This window comes from Scomber scombrus, chromosome 16 (genome assembly GCF_963691925.1).
Source record: "Scomber scombrus chromosome 16, fScoSco1.1, whole genome shotgun sequence".
NCBI classification, from domain to species: domain Eukaryota; kingdom Metazoa; phylum Chordata; class Actinopteri; order Scombriformes; family Scombridae; genus Scomber; species Scomber scombrus.
This window is the reverse complement of record NC_084985.1, coordinates 19,006,360-19,024,719: the sequence shown is the minus strand read 5'-3', so window position 1 is coordinate 19,024,719 and position 18,360 is coordinate 19,006,360. Positions and strand designations below refer to the sequence as shown.

The 18,360-nt window shown below is 40.0% G+C and overlaps 1 protein-coding gene across 1 annotated transcript; it reads right to left on the bottom strand.

The window, feature by feature from the left end:
- Positions 1-11,914: 11,914 nt before the first annotated feature.
- nup42 (nucleoporin 42) lies at positions 11,915-15,491 on the bottom strand. The gene is made up of 8 exons (XM_062436159.1): positions 15,302-15,491; positions 14,262-14,375; positions 13,817-14,108; positions 13,621-13,709; positions 13,440-13,516; positions 13,170-13,256; positions 12,960-13,062; positions 11,915-12,843 (listed from the first exon to the last, which is right to left on the bottom strand). Exons 1-8 carry the CDS (start codon positions 15,489-15,491, stop codon positions 12,302-12,304), a joined length of 1,494 nt encoding a protein of 497 aa, XP_062292143.1. The 3' UTR covers positions 11,915-12,301.
- Positions 15,492-18,360: the final 2,869 nt, after the last annotated feature.

The window sequence follows — 18,360 nt, the reverse complement described above, 5'->3', positions numbered from 1 at the left end:
GATTCAGTGATAGTCTGTATTCTTGGAAAGTAGAGTCAGGCCAACAATTTAAATGGCCGTGTCAGTATAAAGTCGGATAAAGGTTGAGTTGGAAAAATCCCCAAACCCACCTCTGCATTCTTGGAGTCTTTCAGTCTCTAGTATCTGCAGTGTCACTGCTCGAAGATGCCACCATGTACCTGTCCCCACACAGTGTTTTGCTGGACCTAAAGGTAGACCCAGAGCCCATCGATCTTCATCCCAGTGCCAGACAGCTCTTCTGTCATATGTCTCTGTGCTCTCTTAACTTCTCATCTCAAAGTTCATTTATTTCTCCTCCCGTCAGCAAACCACCCTCTCCGACTACCCTGGCGGCCACCGCCTCACCCCTGCCATGTAAGATCTGGCCTCTTAAGTTGTGTTAGTTTGAGGGAGTGAGGAAGATCCAGATTTTTGGGCAGGTGAATAGAAAATGAAACTCAGAAAAAGAGAAAGAGACATCATCTACAGGTTCAATAACATACAACGTGCTCAGTCTTGTGGATGTTAGAATTCACAATCCAAGCAAATAACACACTATCCAATTGCTACACAGTCAAACTATAGCTGTAGTGACCATAGTGATAAACTAATTAAAGGAATCTTTGATATCGTTGAGTTAGATGAGGAAATTAATACCAATTTCATCTCTGTACACTAAATATGAAGCTACAGACTACAGCGGAAAACAGGAGAAAACAGCTAGCTTGGCTCTGTCAGAAGGTCATTTATGAGTATACAATTGATCTTAACTCTCTGCAAGAAAGTCAATGAGCATATTTCCCAAAACAAACTCTTGCTTTAGCAATTCACTTTATTTTGATTACGTTTGGCAGAAGCTCAGAGAAAAACTACAAAGCACATATAAATTATGAATGACAAAGTGCATGTGAGTAAACGTCTGGAGGAAATTACACCAATTATCTAAAGGAACACTGTTGGCAAGCTACAATGTTGAGGACAAAAACATGTGAACTTTAGAGTGATTCAACCAAGCATCACTGTCTACAATGAGGGAAATTCAGTTTGTAAGCTGAGGTTAAAATGTGATCGTTCCTTTCAGTTTCTCCCATAAACACAAATGCCACAGTCTTGTAATTAGATGTGGCTGAGCAACCATTAACCAATTGGTCTCTTTAAAGTTGCTCTGCAGCAAGCAGGCCATTCACCCTGTCACTGCTGGCTAGTTAATTGGCTTATAAATTAGTAACAAATTAAATGTTAAAGATGTAAGTCAGTGTGTCTTGTTAGAATACAGAAAATATCAAGCAAAGGTATCTAATATGTAGGAACCTGTAGGTTTAGGAATTAAGAGCCAAAGATAGGCTGGGGACAATGGAAAGAACTGAGATAGACCAACACACTACACACAATTGACCATAACAGAAGTATCACCAGCTTTAAATGACCAGCTGAGAAACTAACATGATCACAAATAATCTTTGTCATCTCTATGAAGAAAGAACCCCATAAACCGACTTAAAATGGTTTTGATTTTGTTTTTACAGATTTTACATCTTAGACATGTTATGTACATGTATCCTGCAATGAATGCAAGAGTGAAAAAGGTTAGAATGAAAAAGATCATCATGCCCATCATGCCCAATGCCACCGGCAGTGCACAAGGGCAGGCAGGAACTGTAATGCACTTCCTGTTGAGGGTACCATGGAAACTTCCCAGGATATGATACTGTATGTAGAGGCCTGGCGCCTGCTGCCACTGTTGTTGGCCTGGTGTCATGAGTGTGTGTGTGTGTGTGTGTGTGTGTCTGATGTATCTCTCTGATCGTAAGGGGTCTCTTAAGGCAAGAAAACAGACGGCCGGTTTTGCAGCTACACACACACGCAGACAGGAGTAAGAGTGCCAGGCTGTGGGACGATTTAGAGCCAAATGGATCAAGCACAAAATCACACACAGAGAAACCCAGCGTAGTGCAAACACACACATGCTGTACTGAATGTATGTGCCAGAGTGCAGCAGAAGAAAGAGCCAAAATATTGAATGACAGAGGGCGTTGACACTGATGTCTTGGCTGATGGACTTGAAATAACATCCAAATCCCCTATAAAACACTCAGCTCTGACACAGATTCAGTTTCTTCAGTATCATATTGATTGAGGGTACAGTGCGCTAGAAACTGACCAGATACAGTCACAGCACCATTTAATATTCACAAATTCCCCATTTCACACTTTGCGGAGCAATATTACGGCTTGTGTGCACACACACAAATGCTAACAGCCATGAAATGAACAGAAAAAGGAGTTCATAAGGCGCTTTCGCTTCGCCTCTCCCATTGGCCCAATGAAATTTTTATCCAATAAAATTTAATGAGGTGAGTCATTGAGTCACTCCCTCTACATCACCTTGTGACAGCAGACATAAATTCGATCCGTCACACCATGTTTTCACACAAATTGCCCAAATCATGTTGAATCAGGCATGGCAGGGCAGCAAAGGTTTACATTTTTCAATCAGAGCTACAATGAACAAGTCAAATTATCCTGTCTGAGGTTGTTTAAAATGTAACATATGTTCAATTAGAAGAAGAATAAGTTAATGTCTTAGGCTACTATCAGAAGGCAAATAACACACCATGACAAATATAAACTCAAGAATTAGCTATTTTTTTGTCTTTTAAAGACCATTTGTCATTAAATTACTTATTAATAGAATGATATATGAGACCAAGACACTACAACTACTGCTGGCTGTGTTCATCTGCATTCACTCTTAAGATTTTTTATGATCCAGTGAAAAAAGCACAAAAAACAAGTGTTAACACTTTACCATGCTAGTTGTCAATAGATGCTAGACGCTAATAATGCTAAAATATCTGTTCAAGCTAAAAATGGGAGCTGTACCTCTAGGCCTATATTAAGAAGATGCTTCCTCGATAAAATACTATTTTACCATGCTAACAGTGTGTACAATGAGTAGGCCTATTAGCAAGCTAATTTTCTGTAACACAAAAAAAGAATTAGTCATGTGGGCAATGGCCATACCATTATGCAAAAATACTAGTGTGTTGCTTGGTTAACATGCTATTGCTAATATTTTGCTTGGCAGACACATAAATAAAAAATCTTGAAGGTGCTGACATTTGCTATATTTCTAAATTTATAGCCAATAAAGAATGGTTACATTACATGCTATTTGTATATCTTTGGGCACACAATTTCAATCACGTATTAAAACAACTGCTAAAAAAGATGGCATACACATGAGCAGTCAAATGACAAGACAGGGTTTAAACAAGCAAATAGTTTGGCCAAATAATCAAAATCACCTTCATGTGGACATAAAACCAAAAGTGTGTGGACCCAAACTGTCAATAATAAATTCTAAGGCATACTGTGTACGCACAGCTATAGCAGCAAAGTTGAACCAGGTTGATTAGTAAAGTTGAAATAACCTGGGGGTTCATTTCAAACCTGTCTGATGATCTGAATGTTCATGTTTCTTGCCCCTTGAGACTTATTTACTAAAAGTTGTAATAAGGACCTCCATATGCTTCAAAGGAAGTGCTTGTTAGTATGTCTGAAAGCCCCTGACCCCTTTTTTGTTTATGAGATGCTAGATCATGAACCAGACACATACACGCTCTCACAAACACTTCAACCTCTCTACATCAAAAAATGACAAATTATATATATAAAGCTTTTATCAAGAAATGCTGGCATTTAGCCTCTTTGATAACCATCAAATCACTTCCCCATAGACCATGTATCATTTTAAATGTTCATTCACTCGTGTATTTGCCACACTAATCCCTGCACAGCTGAGCTAGCATTACAATGTTTTCATCTCAGCAGTGAATCAATAGCTTGTCCAGGATTTGAGCCAGCAGCCTTTTGGAGAAGTCAGTCCTCTTTCATATCATCACTTATCACCACACAGCCTTCTCACCAGCTCAGTCTTTCTCTCTACACACCACCATGGGGAATCTGGTGTAAAAATGAGACGCACTATACCACTGTTGTCTTTTTTCTCTCTGCATAGCGTCACAGACTAAACAAACATTTGTTTTCTTCTAATTTAAAGTTGTTTGAAAAAAAGAAAAGTATCTTTGGAGTAAAGCACTCCAAAGTTTGACCCTAAATCTCTCTTCTGTCTCTTCAATCTGTCCAGCACTGAACCATTCTTTTTACATCCTCTTCTTCTTTTCATCACCATCAAAAGAAGGATGGCAAAGTTACTCTGTCAGCAGCAGGGGGATGGAGAACTAGCAGAAAATAGAAGAATAAAAAGTCGGAGTGGCCGGGCTGGAAGGAAAGTGGGTTAAGAGGGGTGTGATGGATGCGACTGGGAGCTTTCCTGACTCATGGCCTGCTTTCTCTGGTGACTAATGTGGTCAGTGACATCTCTCTCACTACCCCTCAGCCACCGCCCCTCCTCCTCCCACCTGGGATGCTGGTAGCCCACCTGGGGCGGAGTGGCACACAGGATCTCACCCCACTTACCATGTCCAGATCACCAAGTTCCAGCTTAAACAGCATGGGCTGTGTTGAGCTCGGGATAGGGAGGGGGCTTCAATACGCCAGTGGAGACACAGCCAGGTTCAAACAAAGCACGCCTCTCTGTCTTATTTACTGCTAAACCTCTGGAAGCAATGTGTGCATTGGAACGTGGTCAGATCCTGCGGGAAAACAAGATAAGATATATTTATCTCTCCTGCTTATGTTTTTAAGACTTCTATCATTTGCTCTCAATCCATTTCTCTCCCATCTCCTTTTCATATGTGACCTCATTTTTGGGGCTTGCTTTCATGTTTGAATGTTTTGCTGATCTGTCAGCCTGATAGTGGCCTTTTACTAGAATAGGATAACAGCTGATCAGTATTTTCGCCATTAAATATATTGAATTTTAAGGCTTTAATTGTTGTCTACCATTGCATTCATGATCTATTTTTTTAATCTGTGAGGCTGCCCTCTACTTGGGTACAGCACCCTATTTGAAATGTTATTACTAGAATGGCAACATGCTCTCAATCTCAACATTTGTTCCGATATTTCCATTTGGACTGAAGGCCATATTTCTTCCAGAACTAAAATCAAAGTTCCAGTTGAGATTCCCATTAGCATGCATCCAAATAAACATGCAATTGCCTTTAAAGATGTTGCAAAATTAAGTAGAAGTGTAGTAGATGCTGTCTGATTACATGGTCTGTAGCGTGGCACACTTGTGTCTCCTAGACAGGAGTTAGGTTAGCAAGAGGTGACCTTTGTGTATACCCTACAGCAGCCTCAAAGGCATATCAGGTGTTGAGTGGAATTGATTTTCTGAGAAAGGTTGCAAAGAACCGTATTACTCGGAAAAAGCACAGTGGCATTCAAAGTGCAACTGAATGCTCGCTTGACATTGTGTACTGTGGCAGAAACTTCTAAAATATATGTCAAAAACACATATTCACATCTTTATCGACTGGATATGATTCACTCTGAGTGTGAGCGTGCAAAGTAATCTTATACAAGTATATAGTGTAGTGTCATTACAATTCAATCTTAAGTGGGATGTGAGGCGCAATAACAACCAATCATTCATTGTCAACAAATCCCAGCCACTCTCTTTGATGATACATACCAACTGGGTAGTGAATTATGCTTTACAGATGCTTGTCTACAAGTGCACACAGGCGCATAAGGTGAAACAACACACACACACACACACTAAAGCGCACTCATTACTATGATAAGTGTCTGCTGAGCTCTGCCACTTGGTTGTATTCATTTGATTTTCAATTCAAAGAAGACCAGGACCAGCAGCAGCCAGCCACAGATCTGAAGTGTGGTCAGATGTGTCAGTGAATACATGAGTGTGTTTGAGTGTGTGTGTGCTGCACTGGACCTTGCCTTTGCCCTTTCCAGCTATCAATTTTGAGAAGTGTGTGGTGTGTGTGTGTGCGTGTGTGTATGAGGAATGGACTGTTTGATGGAGGATGATACAGTGCATAACGGTCAGGCTGGCCTTTTGAGTAGCCAGCTTATCTGATACTATCTGACGCATCTCTCTGTACCACTCAGTTTCAAAAACATACGCTCGCATGTGTGTTGACACACACGCACGCATTTATTTCACCCTGGTTAATATTTCAGAGGAGCAGGGATCTGTGTACCCTCTGAACTTGTGTGCCACATATCTAAATACTGCTTGGTAGACACACCCATCAAAATGTGGAATAAAACTGTGACAAAATACATGAATACTTCATAAACAGACGTGAGCTGTGCGGCACAGCTGAATGAGGACGAAAAATGGGTTAACAGATTTTTTCCTTTCTTCATATTTATTTATTTGATTTTATTATTTTTTGGATGAATAATATTTCTTAATATGAAATGCAGAGTTTGAGGAAAATGCATTTAAACGTTTTGAGTTATGTGTAAATGGAGATATAGGAATATGGCTTTCCACAGCAAAGGGTTGAGTCTCTTTCCAGCTTTTACTGTCTCATTGCTGTCTCAGTGGATTATTGAGGGGATCAAGTGTGAGTCAGGCAAGGATTTCAAGAGTTAACCACATGGATAATTATTCTCTTTCTCCTTAAAACGGGCCAAAGTAGACCTGCTCCTTTAGTGCCAGTTAATGCTTCACACACCAAGCTTAACACTAACAGTTATGTGTCAGACATATTAAACATCTTTCTGAATGTTTTATTTTCTTAATGAGATTCAGAGAAAATCTCTAAAACTGTGCCACGTGTGTCTGCCCCCCTCTATCCTGTGTGTGTGCATACATGTGATTGCGGCCATCTGATATAATCTCACACCTCAGCATGAACTCGGCCAGACCTGTGTGCTGGAAGAGGACAGGCATCTGAAAATATCCTTATTCTCTCCCCCACATTCCCTTCCCTCGCACACTCTCACACCAACACAATCAAAAAGGCAAGTAGTGCACAGCTGACTTATCCTGAGGCACCTTTGTGCCTCTGACCCATCACAACCCTCAACACAGATAACCAGCAGAAGTGCCAGTTGACCTCTGACATGGCTAAACTTTCTCCTGACATCAACCGAGACAATTAGTTTCCAACCAAACACCATTTATACACCAACAAACTGTAATTATTTGCTACATTCTTTTCAATTGGAAAAAGTAAATAAATCTATGAATAATAAGATCACAAGACTACAACCTTAATGTGCATCATATTGTCTCTAGCAACTCATACGATTATACTGATCCTTTTAAAGAGTTATTGAGTTAATGACATAATGAGATTGACAGAAGTAGGTGGAGGCATAAACCTGTCAAGTGTAAGCGCGCACTGGCACTGGCTGGCTTGTGATGCTGCTGAGGTGACAATAAAAAGAAGAAAGCAAGCAGCTGATACTAATCATCTAATCTGGTGTACATTACCACTCAAATAGGCCTAGATTGTAACAATGGGGACTGAGCCCAGTTTGAGCCGTGCTAATCTTGATCACCTGCTCTGCTATTAATTGCATTAGTCAGAATATCAGTGCACGTTTGGCTCTATCGTTATTATCCTGTGCGCACCGCAATTAAAAAGAAATTAGAGCACTTACCAGTGACAGCGAATGCAAGGTGCGGGTCGAAAGTTGTCAAATGATTGTTTGCTTCTGTCGTATCTGTGAGAATGTCATCGTTTGGGTTTTATTTTTGCTGTGCTGGTGTGAAGACGGCTGAGTGCTGGATTGGTTTCTCCTGTCGGCGCTGCTGGTCACACTGCATCCAAGGCGGGGTGAGAGACGCGCTGCTGTGAGTGAGGAGAGGAGAGGATGGGAGAGGAGAGAGATGGGATTACTAGCAGTGATTCTGGCAATGGAGCACGGTCAAACAGCGACAACGTGTGGCCAGGAAGAAATAAATACTAAGAGATGAAGGGACCAACATGCAACATACCCTTAGTTAATCCACAGCACCAAGACACACATGCAGGCCCTGGCAACTACTCGGTCAGTACTGCACATAGCTCATATCTTTAAACTAGGTGCACCAAACAGTTGTATAGCCAAATTTGCTGTCTCGGTGGCCCTGGGACAAACATTATCTGTGGCCCCCTAAACTGCCCCTTTGTCCAATTGAATTTATTTAGGAATGTTTACTAAACTTAGTTTCTAGATTTAGACTTGAAATACTAGGCAATCGGAGATGTCCCCCTACCCCAGTCTGGGCGTGTCTAAATGCATGGTGGTTGCATGAACAGTGGCAAGAACGGCCAGTAAAAAACCTATCAATCCCTTACATTTTCCCAATTTTCCTTCATAGTTCCCCAATATGAAGGGGTGCCCTAAAGTCTCTGGATTCGTTCTTCAGTGCAGGTTTTTTTTTTTTTTTTTCAAACCCTCTAATTGTTTCCACCCAATTTTAACAACGAAACTGGGAAGATTGTTCTCAGTCTCTATGAGTGAAGTGTTTCGAAACAGACCTGTGAGTCTAAGATATAGTTCTTGGATACAAAAAAACATTTTTTAAATATCTGAAGGCAACATACTAAGGCGAAAAAAAGGGTGCTATTTTGTTATTAAACCTTGTAGAGTTTTTGATCATTAGTGGTGCTATGGAGCTATGTTTCTGCTGTTGGCTTCGCATTCTGTTTTTGTCATGTACACACAAAAGGACACACGCACCATGTTATACACAATCCTGCTAATGGTTTCACGCTGTTCCTTGATCAACAGATGGATGGACAGATATGCCCTCAAAAGCAAGGAAGAAAAAGTCAACATTGTAAACAAAGTAGATTTAAAATTCTTTATAAAATGTAAGGAAATGCATTCAACAGGTCTGTCAGACTTCAGGGATACACACAATGAGTTCTGGTGAGAAACTGTAAACATAAACATAACTTTAACTGTACCATAAAGGTCCTTGTCATTTTAATTGATTCTCTGCTATAGAAAAACCTGCAAACCTGAAAATAAACTGACTAACACACAATGAATAAACGTTCAGGGTCCCTGAGGATCTGGGGACCTTTAGGCAGTTACCCACTTTGCCAACTAGTAATCCAGCCTGGCAGAGGAGACGAACACTTTGCATAGAGAAGCCCCTAAATTTCACACCGTATCAGCTGAAAATCAGCATAATGGTGTTTTGAAGCCATTAAATTCCCTATGTTCATCCGCAGGCCTAAAACGATCTCATCCAAACATGTCATCATAGTCTCGAGTTTTATAGCTAGTGCCTGTGGGCACAGTTGAGTTTTGAAGATTAAGAATCTGATACATTGGATCGTTTCACAGCGGAGTGTAAAGAAAACAACTGTTTGTCTTGTGCAACCAAGCCTGATTCAAGAAATACACTACTAAATGGGACTTTTACGAATCGTGGCAATTTGTGTCAGTTGTAGCCTGATACTTATACTTCAATTTTGTCTTTTCTTGCCCAGTTAGCCGCGAAGCAATCATGGGAATGAATGGATATAGTATTCAGGTTCAGAGCTTTATGGATAAGATATAGTATTACATTTTTTAAATGTTTGTTCCACATCTGGACATTCATAGCAAATTCTTTGTGATTTGTATTAAATACTTAAACAAGAACACTATCATACTTTAATACACATCAGCCCTGTGCAGCTTGCAAAACTTAGTGCTTTAGTGCCAGTCCATTTCAAATGATCTAGAGTCTGTACAGTACATATATTCTGTGCACCAACAGCATTTACTCACTACAGTGTTATTACTGACAGTCTGTCAGGAGAATGTGCTGCACTGGGTCCAATATGAACTCATAAACCCAGGCCCAGACCCATGCAGGTGAAATATGTGCCACTCAGTGACCCATACGGCTAGCCACTCAAATACACATACATCAGCTGCCTTGGATCAATGTCCTGTTTCCCATAGGCAAACCACTGTGGCACAACACAATCAATTCTACCACAGGATTCATTGTTCCAATTACTAAGCCTTGTTCTCTGCTGCTACAGTAAGGAGGGTCGACTGGAATCAGCCCCTCATCAGACATTAACAGCGGCACTGAATCTGAATCAGCTCATTGGTATTCTGTACAGAGAGCGGTGGTAGGAGCATCTGTTGCTGTGATCAGCTGATGTACTGACCACAATGGCTGTGTAGTAGCAATGAACGCTGAAATGCAAAATGCTGATCTAGAGAAGGCAGCCAGGGATGAGGGATTTTAATAGCTGCAGGCTGAAGTCATAATTCAATAGATTGATCCATTCTTAGCTGCAACATACATGCAAGGCTACAGTATACAGCCTAAACAGGCAGTGAAAATGACAGTCAGCCCCTATTGTCCCAATGGAAAAGTGTGTTAAATATATTACGGTTACATATACAGTATATGTCTGTTCCATGTTGCTGGAGTCAGGTCACAGTCAATTGAATTACTGCACACATCATAGTCATGTGATAAGGTTTGTGTATGCTGTGATCTCACAGGAGAGTGGGGCAGGTTGGGGATTAGAGGCGGAGGCGGAGTGCTTACAGTACATGACAGGTGTGTGTGTGAGTGTGTTAATTTCAGGGCAGTCAACTTAAATGCCACCTCTCAAATTCAAGCATCCCTCTTGGGAACAATCCCCAGAGAAAATGGTTGTATTCACAAATGATATTACCCTGTTTAAAATAAACTAGGTCAGATTAGTGAGATCTAATAATATATTTAATGCAATATAATCGCACAGCAGTATAGGAGATCTTCAATGCACTGCAGAGTGATTAAATATTCCTAATAAAACTCATCCCTCATCTTTAATACTGCCCTGATTCATGCTGTGCAGCTCATGCATACATACATCAAATAAACACAAGCTGACTGGCAATTCGATGCCGCAGCAGTTAATGATTAGATCTTCTTATTGGCTGCGGGGGGAGCCAAGATTCGCAAATGCCCATATTTCTCGACTAGATGTGTTTAAGAGTCACCGGATGGCAATTTGAACAAGTTTCAGTGAAATCAGCGTGCGAGTGCCTTTTCATGTGATAGTTTCTTCTTCAATCGTTCATTAATCTGTTGAATTATTTATGTATTAGGCCTATCTGCTGCTGGCAGGGGGTGGGTAAGAGGTTACTAACTGAGATGTAGAAGAGAAAATATGTGGCTCACTGGCACTTACCATTTATATATGTGTGCATAACATTTATTGGTTTTATGCACAATGCCTTTGACCTGGCCAGTAGATAGTGACACACATACACACGCACACACTCAGACACACTGCGAGGCGGCTCATGCTGTTTCACCTCTTGCTGATATCTCAAACTCCCTGTCAGCTGAAAATATGCTCCAGTCAGCAACTCTGTAGCCCCTATAGCAGCAGAATAGCTTATTGCTGCCCCTTTGTCGCTATATTACCTTTCTTGCGGTCCCACCGGGTGCTCAACACCTAATGAATACGTATTGAACAGCTTACTCACTCACTGTCAACCACACATTCCCACACTTGCTTCTCTTTGACTACTTCTCTCTGGATGCTGGTGTAGATGGAACAGATCTGATGAACCCGTCTGTCTGTATGATCGGAGGAAATATATACAAATTCAGGAGAATACAGGCTAGTCAGGAGCCACCTGTTCTTGTCAAGTTACTGATAAAGTGTGTTACTTGCATAACCGTTAACACTTGCCTTGTATCTGTTTGTGTCTCATTAATAAAATGTATAAGACTGAGACATTTTTGAACTTGTACTCTGACACCCTCTCTTGGCTGAGTTGTGGAATTACACTACTTGCAAATCAACATTGTGTAATTAAGAGCTACAATGAAAACTGATAAAAAATATGAAGCATTCATTGAAATGGATACATTGGCTGGTAACGGGATATTTCTGTGTTTCTGAACTGTTTCCCAGTTTTGTGTGTGCAGAGTCTATGGATGCTTCCAGCCAAACTTCAGGCATGTTTTTAATGTCTTGATGACATTTGAGTAATCACAAACTCATACACATAGTTCCTTATTTCTAAACTTGATCACCAGCTGTGGATTTTTTCTAACTGTCAGCATCTCAACAGATAGTTAACATTGGAAAAAATATTCAAAACAATACAACCAGTATAAGACATTCAATTGTTCACCAACTCAAAAATAGTACTCTCTTAAAAAAGACAATTTAAAAAGCTGTATTGTATATGGTGAAGGTGTTCTTAATCTATGATTTGTAAATAAAAATCATAATTAGAACCAATGCAAGCCGATCCAAGCACGTTTCTATCAAAACTGACTGGCTGCATCTTGAAAATGAGAAATATATGAATTAGCTTTTAACAAATACTCTATGCAAAAAAAAAATCTCACTTTGTATAAATTATCTTTATTTTTTAAAAGTTATAAATGTTTCCCACAGTATCATACCACCAACATATCAGTTGGGGGAGGCTTCAAAGGAATCTGACCTAGAGTAAACCTTTTTGCCTTAAACTGATTCAGTTCTTCAGGAGTTAGGTTGCTCTGAGTTGAAAACAGACTGTCCACTGCTCCTCCAGCAGACCCGGCTCCTGCTGCAGGAGGTGCAGCAGTCGCCCCAAACCCTCCGCTCGTCTGTCCAAATGAACTGCTGCTTCCTGCCCCAGCAGGTGCTTCAGCCCCAAAGCCACTCCCGAATCCACCTCCGGTGTTTGCTGTTGAGGAGAAGCTGAACCCAGAGGCGGAGCCAAATCCTGAAGCTGCTGGCTTGTCGGTGGTCGGATATCCAAAGGAGAAATTAGAAGATGAAGGAGCAGTGGAGGCTGTAGAGGAGGAGCCAAACCCAGAGGGAGGTTGTGTAGGAGCTGCTGTAGCGTTGCCGAAACCTGTGGAGGATGCTGCTGCTGCTGCTGGAGAACCAAATCCACCAGATGGAGCGGCAAAGCTGAAACTGGTGGCGTCTGCTGGTGGCGGAGCCCCAAATCCTGTATGGTCAAAGATTTAAATCCTCTGCTCAAACACTGTTATCACTCTAACCATACAGAGATCAGAGATACTTTAAACCTACTGTAACGATCAAGTAAGAATATTTAATCCTCACCTTTGCTTTCAAAACTGGATGTGGAGGACCCAAATCCAGTCACTGTTGATGAACCAAAATCACCTGAGGACGCCTGAGGTGCTGGATTGTTTAACTCTGCAAGCTGCAAAGAAAGTAAATAAATTAAATACCAAAATATACTCACAGAATCTAAAAAAAGGTCCTTCAAAAAAAAGGAAAGTTGACACACAATGGCTGTGTGAGCCTCACCAAAGCTGCACGGGTGGCTGGATTCATAAGCTTCAACTCTTGGACTCTGCTTCTCCACTGACTTAGCAACTGATTGATACCATTAATCTGTAGACACAAACCAGAAGTTTCTAAGACTCTGATACATTGTAAATACAATATAAATATAATATTGTATCTTTATTGAAGGTAATTATATTCTTTGTATCCATGCAGTAGTTCTCTATTTACACTTTAATTAGACTAAAAACAAATATTAGCTATGACATTCATGTGTAACACAACACTTACATATCCCTGAAGATCTCCTGAAGCTCTTGTGGAGTAATACTCGAGCCTGAGCTCTTCTGGAGAGAGGTCAGTGAAACCTGTAGAAGAAATGTGTTATTGTCTAGTGTCTGGTGATGCATGGCGTAAACTCATCACTTACAACTAGCAAATCATGTCACTGAATTTATATTTTGATTCTCACCAGATAAAGGTGCCTTGAAGCCAGAATAACAAGAGAAGCCCCACTGCCCTGAGCTCTCCCAAGCCTCAATGTCTGCCTGGATAATCTCCCTGGATGACCGTGAGACAGACATCACATTAATAAATTACCAATCATTCAATAACTCATTTTAATGTTACATAACTTGAACCCCCTCCCCCAAAAAAAGCATACTCACAGTTTTTTGTCATCATCTTCATCACCAACTGCTCCTCCTGCCCTTCCTAACCCTCCTCCTCTTCCTCCTTTGTCAAAAGTGCTGGGTGTACCAAGTGATGAATAACGGTTTTGTCCAGAGAAGCTGAATTCGGAGCTCTTGACGTTATCTCTTCTCCCTCCTCCTCTTCCCCAGTCGCTGCCTCCGCCACCTCCACCTCTGCCCCAGTCGCTGCCTCCTCCACCTCCACCTCCTCCTCTGCCCCAGTCACTGCCTCCTCCACCTCCACCTGCTCCTCTGCCCCAGTCACTGCCTCCTCCACCTCCACCCCAATCGCTGCCTCCTCCTCCTCCTCCACCTCCTCTGCCCCAGTCGCTGCCTCCTCCACCTGCTCCTCCTCCTTTGCCCCAGTCACTGCCTCCTCCACCTCCTCCTCCTCCTCTGCCCCAGTCACTGCCTCCTCCACCTCCTCCTCCTCCTCTGCCCCAATCATCAGTTCCATGAGAGGAGAAGGATGACGGCTGGATGTAGCTGCCTCCTTTTTGCTGAGAGGGGTTCACCCAAACTCTATTTCCAAAACCTGAAACAAACATGCAACAACCAGACCAGGTTGACCAGTCAATGTTGAGAACAAGAGTTTAATGGTATTGATTGTGGCTTGTCCTAGACCTGCTCTATGTGAAAAGTCCCCTGACATTACCTCAGTTGTGATTTGGCGCAATATAAACAAAACGGAATTGGAGTGAACATGTTTGGTGCCTGATGCTGTTAAGCTTATTAAATACACAAATGCAGTCTACTACAACAGCAGTGCAACAAATCCTTCCTTCATGAAGTCGAACTCTTTTCTTTATGTTGTGTGTTCTGTGTTATTAATACTGTAGCACTTTCATTATGAATGAATAGCACAGTACAAATTAAATATATTGTTTAGTACAGCTATTAGGGTTTTTAAGTGGTGATGTTAGGTTTTACTCTGTGTTTTATTGTTTTGTTCATTGCCCCGGGACTGCAGAGGGAAATTAGCTGGTAGCTGGTGCAAAACATCTTTTCTCTCTTTTGAGATTAAATTATTTTGTAAATGCTGCCTGACATAAATAAATGTCAATTAAAAAAAATATAATTGTACATCATAATCAATGTATGTCAGTGTACTTTGGTTTTATGTTAATGAAAGCGTTATATTTTAATTACACTGTACAAGAGTTGAAAATTAGCAATAGCTATAAAGTCTGTGCAACACATTAATTACATTATATTGGAACTAATTTATGTTAAATTACAGTGTCTCTATCCAATAAAATTAAAATTAACATTTCCCAAAAAGACACAATGGCAGGGAAACAAAAGTAAAGCACCTAATGTTATCAATGAAAAATGAAAGCTAACTTCTATAAAAGTGACGTTTACCAATAAATAAGTACGTCGGCGTGAAATTACAACGTTTATGTAGTTGACGTGCCGCAGGAGCATTTAGTTACTTAGTTAATTCCTCCCAAACTTTACCTCCACCTCCTCCTCTGGGCTGCTGCGGAGCTGCGGAGCGGCTGTTGTAGTTGTTGTTGTATCCTCCTCCACCACCTCCACCTGCACCTCCTCCACCGCCTCCACCTCCTCGCCCTCCCTTCGGGTGTTCATTCCAGCATTTATCGCCGTAACGACAGCGGCCCTGAAGGAAAAAGTTACACACGGGCATCTTCACACGGCTCTGGTTGTATCACACGCAGCTCTGTCCGCAAACTTTCACCGGTGATGTTTTGTTTTCATGCGGCGCCCGAAAATACACGAGCTTCCGGCGGAGGAGATTTACGTCATACGAAGCGGCTAACTTAAAAAAACAAAAAACCTTTATTAACAGCACAGTTATGTAACAACAGCACAGGGACAATTTGAGAAACAAATCACAAAACACAAGCAACAATTACATTTCACAATGTAAGTAAGTAGTAAGTTTCTCAAGAGATGGCAAGAAACTGGATAAATCTGACTTTTTGTATATTGTGTTTTTTCCCAAAAGACACAGCAATGTTTTATCAATGTATCATCTTCATTGTGTTAGACCACATTCATAAATAAGACCATACTTTCTGTAATAGGGACCCAGACCGTATGAGTCAAATGAGTACAGATCCTAAAATACACGAGATAATGACTCAACCTCCTTTTTGCAGAAGGAACATAAATTGGTGCTGTTGTTGTTGTGAGGATGATGATGCTGTTAAGATGCTTGATGGTTGATGACAGCTGCTGTATCTATTGTTGTTGTCTTTTTATATCTTATTATATCTATTATGAGGCTTACTGTCGAAATGAATTGCCCTTTTGGGACTAATAAAGTATTCTGATTCTGATGAAGGGAAACATCGGGTCTAAAATGGTGAATGAATTCATTGCATTGACAGTATCTGTGTAAAATTCTTCTCTTCTTAAATGACATTAAGTCATATTTAATCTGAGGTGATGGTTTCAGCTGTTTTCTTCCAAGCGTGAAAAATGTGTAGGCTAATTATACTCCAATTGTATTTCTTACAGATCAGTGGTTTCCACCCGGGGGGGTTGGACCCTCCAGGGGGGTATCTCAAGATAATTTAGGATGATAGAAAATAATTTGCTACACAAATTATGTTTATTTTCAGATTTTTCTCTAATCTTTCCTTTTTAAATTGTTCTCCTCCTCAGGGTACACTGCTGTGACATAAAGGTAATTAGAAGCTTGTTTTAGGAGCCACTGTCCTAGATTATAGACCTGCTTCACACCAGAGAACCTATAAAGTATTTAAAAATATCTGCTCCATTTTCATGAGGACTACCTCACTGACAATTCTACATGAATTTTGTGTTTGTATATTGCGGCACATTTTGCAGGTGAAAAAAACCTCCAAAAAACTAGATGGCACTTGCACAGATATTTTCAATTATTCTGGTTGATTAGACTTCTCTGCTTGGGTAGAGTAGAGCTATGCTGGAAGTTTCCTGATGTCTCTACTCTGATTTGCAGTTACACCTTGGTATGTAGACCTAATAACTGAGTGTGGGAAAAACAGTAATATGCAAAGAATTAAGTTGTCCCACCCTAACAAGTATAGCAAACAGGAGAGTCAAGAAAATTGCAATAATTCATGCTCTGTGAACACATGCAGAGTACTGAGAAAAGGTCTAATCAGCCATAGGTGAAAACACCTGTGGGGCTGTACAATGAGCACTGTGCATATAGGTCAGTGTTGGAAAGTAACTAAGTACATTCACTCAAGTACTGTACTTAAGTTCAATTCTGAGGTACTTGTAGTTCCATTTTCTGTTACTTACTTACTATACTTCCAGTGCAGTACTTCCAAGTTAACAGCTCCACCAAATAGTGTTTTTCTCTCTAAACTTCTCACATGGTTTCATTTCATTTCATCAAATGATCCAATATTTCAGCAAAAATCAAAGATTACAGAAAAAATCCAAAAACTTTTGAAAAAATGATTTTCAATGAAAATACAATGTAAATGTTTGTAGTACTTTTTTTTTAAAATTGCAAAGCACAAGAGTTAACCCCAAAATTAAACATTTTTCAAGATTTCCAACAAATATAAATATGATTTCTCAATTTGTGATACATTCCATCTTTGGGAGGCAATATAAAAACATTCAATATAAAAAGCTTTAGTTGCCATTATTGTAAGACTAAAAGAATAGTGACACAGACAGTTACTTCAACAGATATTTCAAAATGTATTACCGAAAGATAACAACCAAATACATGTCCTTCCAAACAATAAACGGTTATGATGCAAAGTAACAAACAGGAAAGTGACAGTGAGGTAAGGCAAAATCAGCTTCATTGACCTTCATGTACCAATATCAAAATATCAATACTGCATTATTTTGACTTCATTTCACTTATCACTGCATTATACATAATATAATATAGCTTTTTAGTATTCAATGTCAGCATTGTAGGGAATGTTAAATATATATCGCTTCTGATAGATAAATCTAGTTTAATTTAAGTAGCTATAATGAAGAATAGAACAAACAATAGAATAAGCCTGCAAGACTGCTTTCATTAGCATGATGTGCACTGACAAACATGAAATGACATGTTAACATTTCTTTCAGAGCTTCGAGTAATTGTTTTCAGCTTTTACTCGACCCACAGGTTCTGATTTTCTTAGGCGCTATAGTATAAAGCTAAACAATACATGAAATAACATTACAGAATGTATACCGAACAATAATTTCAGGTTCAAAATAGATTTATAAAAGGTGCTGACCAAGTGCCAAACTCCTTAATGGTTTAAAAGGAATAAAAGAGTCAGAACCATATCAGAGCTGCACCACAATATCACAAATAACCATATATGTGTGTATATATATTTCCTTTTTTTAAAATACAAAAATATGTTGAAGTGCTTGTGATAATAGTGTAAAAATAAAATATGAAAGCTGAAAGTAATATAATAACAAAAATACTTTATGCAAAAAACAATAGAAGGCTTAGTCCCAATAAACTTAACAATAAAGGAAGAAACAAACAGGACTTAATCTACAAAGAAAGAAGAAAAGTGCACATGCAGACA

Coding starts and splice junctions, on each gene's coding strand:
- nup42 (XM_062436159.1), bottom strand. CDS start 15,491: ATGCCCGTGTGTAACTTTTTCCTTCAGGGCCGCTGTCGTTACGGCGAT. Junction 14,109..14,261: donor GGGCAGAGGAGGAGGAGGAG/GTGGAGGAGGCA, acceptor GAGGTGGAGGAG/GCAGTGACTGGGGCAGAGGA. Junction 12,844..12,959: donor ATCCAGTTTTGAAAGCAAAG/GTGAGGATTAAA, acceptor TTGACCATACAG/GATTTGGGGCTCCGCCACCA.